The sequence below is a fragment of the Trachurus trachurus genome (assembly GCF_905171665.1).
Source record: "Trachurus trachurus genome assembly, chromosome: 4".
Lineage (NCBI taxonomy): Eukaryota > Metazoa > Chordata > Actinopteri > Carangiformes > Carangidae > Trachurus > Trachurus trachurus.
Window position 1 is genome coordinate 30,174,494 of NC_139898.1, and position 12,708 is coordinate 30,187,201.

Sequence of the window (12,708 nt, forward strand, 5' to 3'; positions counted from 1 at the left end):
ACAATGTTGAGGAGTTTAATGAACATTCCTCAGTGAGGCTCTTTGCCAAAAAAACAAAAAAACACTGTTAATGAGTGCACATATCATTACAGAAACACACACTATTTAATGTGAGGTATAGACAAACATGTAGAGAACCGGGTAGAACTGATACTTCATATGAACAGGATGAATAAAGACAGATAAAAACAGAAAGCTTGGCTTGGGTTCAGTTTCCTCAAACACTTGACATAATGTGGGTTCTGCGCTGCACTTTATATTAAAGTCAGTAAAAACATCGGATGCCTCTAGATATCAGCTACTCTCGCCGCAAGCAAACAATGCCCTAACATGACCCGATGCTGCAGATAACAGAGAAAACATCCTAATGGGACTTTAAGTAGAAACCATAGCAATCGTTTCCCCCACAAAAAATGTGACAGATGCCTTGTGAAACCTTCTTTAGGGTGTCGAATATGCATTAAATATGTATAAATTAACAATTTCAATGATTGACATTAGCGTGCTGGCCATTCACAGTGCCTATACCTAGTGCAAAATGTTGCTCTATGCATTAAACTAAGCAGAATGAAACACACAAACAATATGAAAATGGAGTATGGACGTTGAGTTGAAGATGAAAAAGAGCGAAAAATCTGAGATGATAAAAGTCAAAAGATCTCTCCTGTGGAAAACCTTTTAAAAAACGCTTAAAAACTAAAGCACACAACAAATGAAAGCGACAGGAAGCCAAAGAGGCAAAAGACAAGAATGACTAGACATAAAATTTAGAAAAAAAGACTCAACAAGCATTTAAAATAAAACTTCAGAAAGAAAATGCGACACAAAACATTTAGTTTAAATCTATAACAGTGAATGTGACAGGAGACACTTCAAGCAAAGACTGGCTCCCAATGTCATCATTCATATAAATTAATCTATTATCTAGTGATCCCAGAATTGCATATATTTCTCCCAGAATGCACTCTGAAGCCACACATTCACACACACAGGTACTGTATGTCAGTATTATATTAGCTAGAAACAGCGACAGGAGGTGAGGGGGTGAGAAGTAAACAGGTAAAAATATTCTCACGAACCAACACGTTATACTTTAACACAGTAATTAATGTGAACTGCTCTAAGGAGCCACTGTCTGTCCACCTGCCTTCATCTTACTCAGTCATCAACAAACACACACACACAACATGAACACACACACTAACCACTGTCGAAGTCTCCCAGCCTGCACCAAACTCCTTTATAGCCACGTGACGAACGTACGACACAACAGGAATAACAGTGTTTCCAATGTAACAATGTGAAGTTAATGGCTGCAAAGAGAAGAGAAAGTTTGTGTGTTTGTTTTTTCACATCTCTCGGGGAGTGCAGCGTCAGTGCAGTTATTATTATAGTGCAGCAAAAACAACGTTAACGACTGTGGCTTCTACTCTGACGACGCTGTGTTAGTTTAGTTCCTGATGCTGAAAGCTTTGGTCTTCTTGATGCTGAGGAGCGGAGGTTTAATCTTTGGCTTGCTCTCCCTGTCTGAAGGCGGGAACCGGCGACTGTAGATGTCTGGGTACTGTTTCTGAAACTGAAGGAAAAACGGGGACGATTAAACTCATGGTGAAAAGTGCGTGAGGGTCTAAAAATGCACCGGAAAAGTTTCCTTTCCTGGTTTGTTTAGTTGAAAATAGAGAAGAAAAACAGTTGAAACACAAAACACCAGGGAGAAATAGTTCATGGAGCTGCAAATGAGAGTGGATTAAAACATAGTAATGCTAATTTGACTGGTGCTTCTGGAAAATATCATATACCTTACCAATACCTTATTTCAGCTGTCATGTCCACAAAAGACAAACACCCATCCAGAATCAACATCTTGCATTATAGGGATAGTTTTTTGGTAAATTGGCCCATTGCCATAATCCCTATAGTCATAGCAGTAGGTTTTTTTTTTTTACCTTTAATTGTCGGTGGAGGCTAATGGGATTTCTTGGTTTCCCTCATCAAATACACAATCCAACAACTCCAAAACGCTCTGGTGGACAAGTTGTGACCTGCACATTCACCACGCTATGAGATAATAACAGAACGTTACGAGACAGAGTTGTTTTAGAGGTAAATTTATGCAAAACAGCGTTCCCGTCGGGGGCAGTTTTTCAGCAAGCAGTCTCTGCATTTGCTTCGAAAACAACTCTGTCTCGTAACGTTCTGTTATTATCTCATAGCGTGGTGAATGTGCAGGCCACAACTTGTCCACCAGAGCGTTGTGGAGTTGTTGGATTGTGTGTTTGATGAGTTTGATGAGGGAAACCAAGAAATCCCTTTAGCCTCCGTAGCGTAGCTCTGAGCAGCTCGCCGCTCTGCTCCGCCGTTCTAAAAATAGCTTGCACCGACAATTAAAGGTTAACAAACCTACTGCTATGACTATAGCGATTATGGCAATGGGCCAATTTGCCAAAATGTTGAACTATCCCTTTAAGTGAAACTAAGACAAGTGGGGTAAAACTACTGACTGGTGTTTCGTTACCTGCTTCAGTTTCTTGCGTCTGTCCTTCTCACTCATGTTTTGGTCTGTCAGCAGGATCTCCAGTAGCTCCTCCATGGCCTTCTGGGAAGAAGCTTGCTTTTGCTGTTCGAACTCAGCGCCGCTAATTTGACGGCAGAACGCAAACACGGGCACCGGGGCGCAAAGATCGCCCTCGTCTATATGAGGAACACCGTCAATGGGGATCTGTGAAAAAAAAAAGCAAACAAAAAACCATGAAAGACTGCTCCAGCTTTTAATTAGCAGCAATTACTCCTGTTTATTATAATTTTAGCACAAATCTAATGCGTTAATGCAGGAGTTTTAACTTTCACAGGTTTTGTGTGTGTACCTGTACTGAACGCAGGTAGTGGATGCGGTCGGTGATGGCTCCGAGCAGGAACTCGGGTACCGAGAGGATGCTTTGTTGATGGTCCATTAGAAACGACACCAGCCTGGTGGCCAGCAGCTCGTCCAAATCACACTCCTCAGCGCTGCCGAGGACGCAGCCTGAGAAGGAGTGAACCATCTGAAACAGGAAGCACAGAGGAGAAACAGACAGGTGAATAAAGACAAACACTCACAACAACCACACAGTTACATGAATCAATACAAGTGAAGAAAAAAAAAAGTGATAAAACAATGATTATTGTTACTGACTATGGCAGGTGGGTTTCCATTACAGGTTTTCACAAAATAAAAGTGAGATTTCACAATTGCTATTTGCAGATGTTTCCATTGAAAGGTGCGAATGAGCTATAGACCCTTTCAGAGAGTATAAACAAAGACAGGTGTTACCAAGGATACTAATTAAGGCTCCATTCCATTTAGTGTACCAGAGCGTTTTCTAATGAGCCACACCTGTCTTTGTTTATACTCTCTGAAAGGGTCTATAATTCTCGTAAAGTCTAAAGGTCTCGCTACTGTAACAGGAGGAACTATTGTTTGGTTATTCACATGGACATGTTACTGTGTGACACCCTGAGTTGAATGATTGTACTTAACACGCCTAAGTTTAATTAAAATAACCCGGTTGGGTGGAAATGATACGCAGTGTTTCCCCCAGAAAATGTGTTAGTTAAGGTGGTGTCTGTCCTGTTGGGGGGGGGGGGGGCGAGCGGATCGATCGATCGTCGGGGGGGGGGGGGGGGGTTCGGCGCGCCGTATTAAGTTTCACCACGCGCGCTGCTGTTATGCATGCGCGCTTCTCTGTGGTGTGTGTGTGTGAGAAGATGCGGAGATGAATGAAGGCGCTCGTCCGACGGGGGGGGGGGGGGGGGGGGGGGCGAATATCGCTACATTTTAATTTTTTTAAGACGTTAGTTTAGGCGGCAGCTCATTGTTGTTAAGGCGGCCGCCTTAACAGGAAAGCGCTGCGGGAAACCCTGATACGTAATGAAAGTGTGTACTCTGACTTGTGAATTAAGAACAGCGACATCCTATACTTAACATAAAATCACGGCCCCTGAGACTCAATTTTAAGGAAGATGGACGTTCAAAACATTTTGCGTTGAGTGATTTAGCAACTGTGGAGAAGTGACGGGACGACTCAATACAGACGATAGAGAGGGAGAGCGAGAGGGAAACGGATAAAATAGCCAACGGGATCAGATCTGATCAGACCTGGAGTGACATGTAAATGCGAAAAAGTGTTTCCATTACACTTTTGCGATGCACTTTGATATTGACACGTCTGAAAAACCACCTCATGGGAGCGTAAAAATGTTTTGGCGATATTTGCAAGGTTTTTAGGTGTTTCCATTACCAGTTTTTTATTGCGGTATTTAGGTTTTGTGCATTTCTATGGGGTAATGTGTGTTGTTTGTTGCACAACAACAGTGTGGTTCCTCACCAGCGTTCTGGTGCCGATGGCCGGGTGGAGGCGGGGCATGTCCACGTTCTGGCTGATGCGTGACATCATCCTCATGAGGAGCTGCAGCTTCCTGCGCGAGGCGGGAGGGAGCAGGAGGGTGCAGAGCTGCAAGGCCTCGATGGCCACGCGCTCACACTGAGGCTGCAGAAGGCCTATAGATACACATAAATATATATAAATAGACAGAGTTATACAGTAATGATGACAGAGGCAGGTGAATCCTACACTAAATCTATAAAGACACTCTTCTTAACCACATTCATCCATCACTACTACTACTACACATTCACTAAGAACAGACAGATGATGGATGAATGGACTGATGGATGGATGAGAGGATTAATGAACTACAGCTATGGACTAAAATGAGTTCAGTAAGATTTACAACAGAGCATTTTAGCTTGTGCATCCAAGAAACTATACAGGATTCTAAGCGCAACTATGCTACATTGTTACCTTAATTAAACAAATTTGGAGTAATTGGTTAAATAAATAACTTGTAACTAGTTCCAGGGAGAATAGAGGCTCTCTGCCTTCCACCTAGCGTCTCTTGGCCGAAAACCAACCATGTAAGATCAGAGGCTCCGACCCGGTGTCCCAGCTCTCATACCCATAATCTCTTGTGTATGACAGATACTACACAAATATACACATTGTAACTCATAATATATATCGTTATCCACTGCTCTGTTGATTGCTTTCTCGCCGGCTTTGATGAAAACAAATGCACATGGCCAGGAGGAGGGTTAGCAAAACAGCGGAGAAGCAACTAGACTTGCATAGTTCCTCTTTAACTCTGCTCTGGGACATGATCATTATCCTGACTGGATGTTGCACACTTTTTTGGAAATTTTGTTGAAAAGACATTTATCACAGTAGAAAATGTCTTTCCAAACCTACAGTATTTATGTGTCCTACACTCAAATCTCAAAATGTAGTTATTGCATTTTCAACATTATCCCTGTATCATGCTTTTTGTGAATGTATCAAAATGAAGCGTCCAAGCTCCAGCAGCTGGGGAACTGCAGAGAAGAAGAGGAGTGCTTCCAGTACCCTGAGTGTCTTTTCTCCATTATAGCAAATAAACTACTTTCCTTATTAGTGAAGGCGGCTGAGGAATAACCAAACAAAAAGACAAAACTCAAGGTTGTTACTCCAAGTAAAAACCTTGCACACTAGCTGTGTTAGTTAGATGTTAGATGGAGTTAGTCAGATTAGGCATCAACAGACAGACAGGCAGACGGACAGACAGACAGACAGGTAGAGGGGAGAGGGTCTTACTGTGCTCAGGTTTGGGTTGTGGGGGCTGGGAGGTGCTGGCTGGCGCACAGACAGGAGGTTTGAACAGTGACACAGGTCGAGGCGGCTTGGACACATCCAGAGAGCTGAGGCAGCGCCGGACAACAGCGGGCGCAGGAAGCGTCCAAAGATTAGAGGTGCTGGCGGCGGTGGGTCTGGGCCCGCCGGGTCCCGGGGCAGCGAGAGACCCTTGTGCTTTGGCCACAGCAGCAGTTGAAGAAAGCGAGGAGAGAGGGTGACAGGATGAAGAGGAGGGGTGATAGGAGGACAACGAGGGAGGGCGTGAAGCTGAGGCGGCGGCGGCGGAGGAGGAGGAGTGCTGCTGGTCTGCGGGAGTGTTTACGTTGAGGCAGCTCGCCGCTCGCCCCTGCAGCTTGGGCTCTTTGGCCTCTTCCTCCCTGGTTTCCACGACGATGTCCAAACAGCTGCCGACGCTGCGCGGCCGCAACGAATGCATCCTCTGCGCGGCCGACAGTCCGGCGACAGAAACCACAGACAGTCTGTTTCTGGTCGCAGCATCCTCAAAAGTAACGGGGGTCGTTTTGGATGAATGGCTGTCATCCTGGCTCCTGTTGCTATAGGCAACGCAGGACGCCAGGCTCTCATTGGACATAAACAGCTGTTGCCGGGTGAGGGGGGCGGAGTCGTCGAGGATGGTTTCCAGCGAGCAGCTCCGGGTTTGACGTCTCGTAGGAACGACTGTGTTCAGGCTCATGCAGCTGCCGCCTAACTGGCCGTCGCCTCCTTTCAGCGACGCCAACCGCGACTTCAGTTTCCCGCCGAGCACCTCGGTCATGGGCGACTCCGCCTCGTCGCACGTCCCCTGTCTGATCAGCGACAGGAGGAGACACTCCGTGGAGCGGAACGACGCCTTGGCGGGAGGCGGCACCGAGGGAAGGTCGGACTTCTTGCGTTTCCCGCGCTGGTGCGTGGCGGCGGCGGGCGCTGCAACGTACCCACAAAACACTGAGAGCAGGGCGCAGGAAGACGGGGCAAAAGGGGGCAGAGGGGGCCGAGCCGAACGGAGCGGAGCAGGCAGAGAGTCAGTGCAAGCAAGACAGTAAAGAGGAGGGAGAGGGGTTTCGTTAGTTTAAACCTTACATCACACAGCTGGTTCGGGACAACACATAACAAGCATACGCAAAAACACGGACAGCACAAGGAAAAGAGGTAACAACAACCACAACAACAACCACAGCCTGTTAAAGGTCAAGAGGTACTGTTGTTAGACCAAACCAGACAACCACATACTGGACAGAGAAGGTCAATACAATCGAAAAAACTTCCGTTTGAGCACCAGTTTGTGTACTGCAACACCAACAAGTGGCCTTTTTTAAATAAAATAAAAAAAAGTCATGGAGTTAGCTGATTTTTTTTAATTGGTTGGGAGTTACAGGAAGTAGCCCACTTACCTAGGACGTTGATAAACAGTTCGTACAGTTCGTATGTGAGTAACGGCTGTGGAAGGCTGTAGAAATAATCAGACACCGTTTTGAAGACGTCTCTCTCAAAACCTGGATAGGACGGCTGAGCGCTGTCGTACTTTGGCCCTGGAAATTAACAAGAGGTCACTGCAGCTGTCACAAGAGTGGAGGATATTACTAAATTTATGATTTCTCACGTTATACTCACAAACTCAAAACAAAGCACATGGGAAATTGAATTTCCTTTCTTCACAGAGTTAATAAAAGGTGCTTATTTTACCGAATGCTGCACATGACATATTTCTGAGAGTAGAGAGCATGTCGGCTTCTTCTTAGCAATATTCATATAGGACATGCTGAAGCATCTGAGGTTTGCTACTCACAGTTGGCCAGGCTCTTCATGGCAGATAAAACCCAGTGTGGAAGGTCATCTAGAGAGAAAACTGACAGATTAGATATGTAATCATATAAGTCAAATGGTCAAAGCTCATATTTTCGAGGAAGACAAAGTTGAAGGTCCCATGTTCTATGAAATGAGACTTTGATGTGTATGATAGAGATGGTCTGGTTGTGTATTAATAATGTTACAAACTGTTCTGTCATGACTTATGTAACTTTGTGATGTCACAATAAAGTAGTCAGCAATGACTCAAACCTACCTGGATTTACCACATTATGCAAAAAAATGTTTAACCTTTATTTATCTAGGTAAAATGTTTGAGAACAAACTCTCATTTACAAACATGACCTGGTCAAGAGGCTCCAGCAAAACTCAGTTTCTCCAAGTGTTTACAAGAAATCTGCCATCATTTTTTATTCTATGACTCAGAAAAAACAACCAGCCAATCAGAAGAGAGGCCCAGAGCCTGCTCTCTTCTGATTGGTTCACAGATCTGTTGTTACCAGAGCTTCAGAGGAAAGTCTGAGTGAGAAGATGAAAAACTATAATGAGATGTTTTTTGGTTTTTAAAAACCACAAATGTATCATCTAATGCGTCAAAACGTCAAATAATAAACCCATTGATACATATATATAAAACCTACTGGTCTTGTCGTCCAGTGTGACCACCCCATGCTTGTTGACTTTGGTCATATTATGGACGATGTTCTGTGGGTTTACGTAACGCTGGTTCAAAACCTCATCAAGGGATGCAACACCCAGAATCCTTTGCAGGCTGAAAAATAACACACAAGCAAAATAGTTACACAAGAAAATCCTCCTGGTCATCAGACATTGATTGTGTTTTACATCAGATTTGCTCATCTTGGTTATTCTACAGGTTATCCAAGGACAAGGAGACTTGCATTTGTGGCATGCAGGTCATTTTGATATGATAACAAAATAAAAACAGTGTGTGTTTGTACTGGGTCAGGGTGATGTCTCTCCAGATCTCCTGTTCGTCTTCCTCCGTCAGCTCTCGTCTCTGCACCTGCTGCTCTCCTGTTGGCTGATTATTCTCTTCCTCTGCTGGGAAGGCAGGATCTATATTCTCCTGAAAGAGACACAAAAACAGTGTTATATAATAGTTCCTCTGTTTTAGACACCACACTTTCAAACATTTTACTCTAATATACATATACGGAGACTGGTCTGATCTATCACATCCACTCCAGCTCACTTGTGTCTCCTTCTCCTGCTTCTTGCTGCTCTTAAACCTGAAGAAACCCTCTTTGTCCCGTAACGAAGGTCTTTTCTTTATGGAGCTGGGCCTTGGGCAGGGAATTGGTTTTAGAGGAGAAGTGGAGGGGAACCTGGGGAAAGAGAGATGACAAAGAGAATGTAAGTTTGTGTGTTGGGGAAGACAATCAACATACATGTAGATAGTAGAAAACTCTACCTACCTGTAAAGCGAGTTGTTGTCCTCCAGGTCCTCAGAGCCCCAGCGCCCCTTCACGTCTTCGATCACATGGTTCTTCAGAAATTTCTTCAGGAGCTGCACCGTCTGTTGCCTGGTGACATCGGGGCCAAAGTTGTTATTGTCCCGCAGCAGCTGGTGCAGCCAGTCCACAGCGGCAGAGGCGGTGAAGCAGGAGGCGTAGTGTCGGAAGTTTTGGCGGTGTTTCCTGATGGGCATGCCAGCCCGAAACAGACGAGTGACTTCATTCCACTGAAAGAAAACAGAGACAGAGTTTTTAGTGGTGACTAAGCTGTCTGCGTCCAACGGACCTGATGAAATACATCCTCCCGCCTGCATCAATCTGGAAACACTGAGAAATGAGGATGAATTGGTGCAGTTTGGCTGGGAGTGAACATGTACAAACCGAAGTGCTGGTATTTGAATGTACAAGTCATTCTGCAGGGTCAAAACTGCAACAACGCTTAGAGTTTTAAGACTTTATTGTTAGAGATAAAGGTCATCCAGTGCCTACAAGCCAAAACTAATTTATTTTATTCTTAAAGCCACAGGTGTCCTCAAATTTGAACAGAATCTAGATCTGCAATAATTTGTAGTATAGTATAGCCTTAATGTCATTGCAAAACAACAAAATGCAATAAAACGCAATAATGAGTGTGCACTTTTATGTTCATTATAGAGCTAAAAAATGTCAAGAATTTGAAGAATTTGGTGCTTCAGGGGGGGGCCAACAAAAGATAAAGGTGTTTTCATATTGATTATTCTGCATGGCTGATTAGTGACAATGATCAAAATGTGCTGCTCTGCTGCAGGCGAAACTCTTATTATGTTACACACCATAAGCAAATATTGACTTTACTATGGTACAGTGAAAGGAAACTGATTTCTGCTTGGAAAAATAAAGTTAGAAAAAAAAGTTTGATTAGCCAATTTTTCAGTCTGACAAAGCAAAGATGACAGTTTCTGCTCTAGGTGGTGGAGCTAATATCTAAAATATCACATTTTTTTTGACCTTTTGCAGTTTTATGCAATTGATGATGAATGGGCATATTTGGATTTCAAATCTTTAGTTGAGAGATGGAAAAAAAAGGAGCAAGAAGACATCTGACATTTTGCAGAAATGAGCACTCAACCAACAATCAACAATGAAAATGTTGGTTTACTTAACAGTTGCGTTGCTGTTTCTCAGTTTCATTTAGTTGGGGTTAGTATAGCCTACTGTGGTTCAGGATTTAAAAAAGAAAAAAAAAGCACTGTGCAAAATGAAACATGTAAAACTTCCACATGCAAAACCCCCCAAAAACGACGATTTACACACTAACAAGTCACAACAACTAGGAAGTTTAAAGCACAGTTACTTTAACTCCAGTTTTGAAGAAAAGTCAAACTGATAAGGAGCAAAGTTTAACAGCAGGATTGATAATGATTAAATTGCATTATCGCATTCAATAAGAAAAACAAAGAAAGCCTGAAATACAGTGTAAGATGTGTAACTGTTAGCCTAGGGGAGGTAACGACACTGTTGACTACAGTTTTTCCACATGAATTAGCTGCTAGCTTGGCTTTAACCGTCAAAGTTACAACTCACCAGTTTTGTGGCTCGGTACGGTCCAGGGGTGATAACATGAGAACTCATATTTATCTTTACTGAGGGAAGCGGCGACGTTTTCACTTAATCCGACGTGCGAAGAGGTAAAAAATATCCATTACTCGAGGGAAGGGAAACACCGATGTGTTCAGCTGCCAGCTCGCTCGGCTGCGCCTGGTTGTGGCTGAGCTCCGTCTGTTCAAAATTACGAGCCGACGTCTTCCTCGCGCGGGATTGGATGGCGCGCTGATCACGTGACCAGCAGCAGCCTCGACCGGAAGAGGGTGGAGGATTAAAAAAAATTCTTGTGTTTACAGTTTTTACAAGCTCTAACCATACATCCATGGCTCTAACGCGCAGATTTACAAATGATGAATGGATAGTTTATTTATCGTTTGTCACCTAATTAATAATAAGAGCAATTATCTTGAATATTTTGCACTCTGTACATTGTAATAAAGCACATAATGTACCAGTTTGTCTGTCTGGCTTTAGAACTGGAGCTGCACAGCTGCAGCAGCAGTGCAACTTGGGAGTCAGTCAACTCTATTGCACTGATCCTTTGAATTACATTTGCATATTTTAAATTTTGACACCACACAAAAAATACAGTACTAATACAGTGAAATCAATGTTTTCTGTAACTTTATGTACTTTAACCAAGAGCAATGTCCCGTCTCCCCACTATTCATTATGTAGCCGAGCGTTCTGGGTTCGCCTGTACTGTATTTTGCACACATAAACACAGAACAGTCTGTTACAATTATATGAAAAAAAGTTGTTTTTTCATAAATAATCATGTTTAAACTGGTATTTAAAGGGTTAAATATCCGGAAATTATTCAACTTTTGGTAGTTTTGAGCAGAGCTGAAGTGGTTTCGAGATGCAAAAAGAAAGATGAAAAAAAAATGTATGATGATGATTTTATAGCATTTTTTTTTATTTATTTCCGTATACATTTTTGACTCGAAGGTCCCCAAAGGGATTTTTCTGGAGGGGTCCACAAGGGTTAATAAGAATATGTAATATACAGACCTACAAATTCTGGAGTAGTGAAAAAGGTGACAACATACAAAACTAAAACCCCCTTCATTCACTTCTACTACCCTGGTTGACATAAGGTGTCTGTAGCCAAAAGGTGACCAGTTTGCAGGTGTGAATATAGCACATTATGCAGCAGTTTGTCTGTCTGACTTGAGAGCTGGAGCTGCAGTGTCAGCTACAGCAGCAGCAGTGCAACTTGGGAGTCAACCCAACTCTATTGTGTGCACTGATCCTTTGAATTTACATTTGCATATCTTAACAAACAAAGAGAGTGTAGTGAGACTCAGACAAAAAAGACAGTGGAGGTCTGAGACATTCCTAAAGGGATAGATAGCAAGAGGAGGATCTGACTCTGGCCACAGCTTTAGACATGCTAATGTCTGCAAACAGTACACTGGCATCTATAAATCCAGTTTACTACTGTAAATCTGATGTGTCAGCACCATTTGAGGGTGAATTCAGTCTAAGCCACATCAAAACTCAATACAACACAGAGCGGCCTATCCACATTAAGACAAAGGAGCTTTAATAACAACACTGAGATAAAGCAATATAAATTATATACGGTAGGCTAAATGATACAAATTATAAACTGTTGACATAGGCTCAAAACAACATACACATAATTTTTTGGCACTAATATACAGTCTATTATAGTCATTTTAAAACCTATTGGCCTCAATAATATCTATTGTTAGGAATGACATGTGAAGTTTGAATACAACACACGGTTTGATTGATCCATTGGAGTGATAGTTTGGACCATAGACTGTATAAAAAAGAGGTTCTTTTTACAGTCTATGGTTTGGACCAAACTGAATCCATGAGCAAGAGCACCCCCAACTGGTCATCATGAGCATCTTCGATTGGAAATTCTCCAGTCTCTAACCCTAACACTAACTTTTAATATAATGCATAATATTTAATGTGCAGGAGTCAAAAAAATACAGAGTATACATTTACCTCTACTAAGCAGATATAAACATAATCACTGTAATTCATTGTAGATCAGTGTCAGATAGACATAATAGGCTATGCTGTCCGTGGGTGCCAAGGCCAGATATCTGGTTTGTGTGCACAAATTCTGGCTTTAAAATTATTCAATTTTTTTT

The 12,708-nt window shown here is 42.8% G+C and overlaps 1 protein-coding gene across 1 annotated transcript; it reads right to left on the reverse strand.

Moving 5' to 3' along the window:
* Positions 1–1,450: 1,450 nt before the first annotated feature.
* On the reverse strand, positions 1,451–10,715 carry depdc1a (DEP domain containing 1a; the record flags this gene model as incomplete). The annotated part of the gene is made up of 12 exons (XM_083970302.1): positions 10,553–10,715; positions 8,951–9,216; positions 8,728–8,860; positions 8,474–8,601; positions 8,153–8,283; positions 7,492–7,539; positions 7,097–7,234; positions 5,667–6,650; positions 4,365–4,537; positions 2,865–3,041; positions 2,516–2,719; positions 1,451–1,576 (listed from the first exon to the last, which is right to left on the reverse strand). The coding sequence occupies exons 1-12, from the start codon at positions 10,598–10,600 to the stop codon at positions 1,451–1,453; spliced, it is 2,556 nt and encodes an 851-aa protein (XP_083826428.1). The 5' UTR covers positions 10,601–10,715.
* Between the last annotated feature and the right edge of the window lie 1,993 nt (positions 10,716–12,708).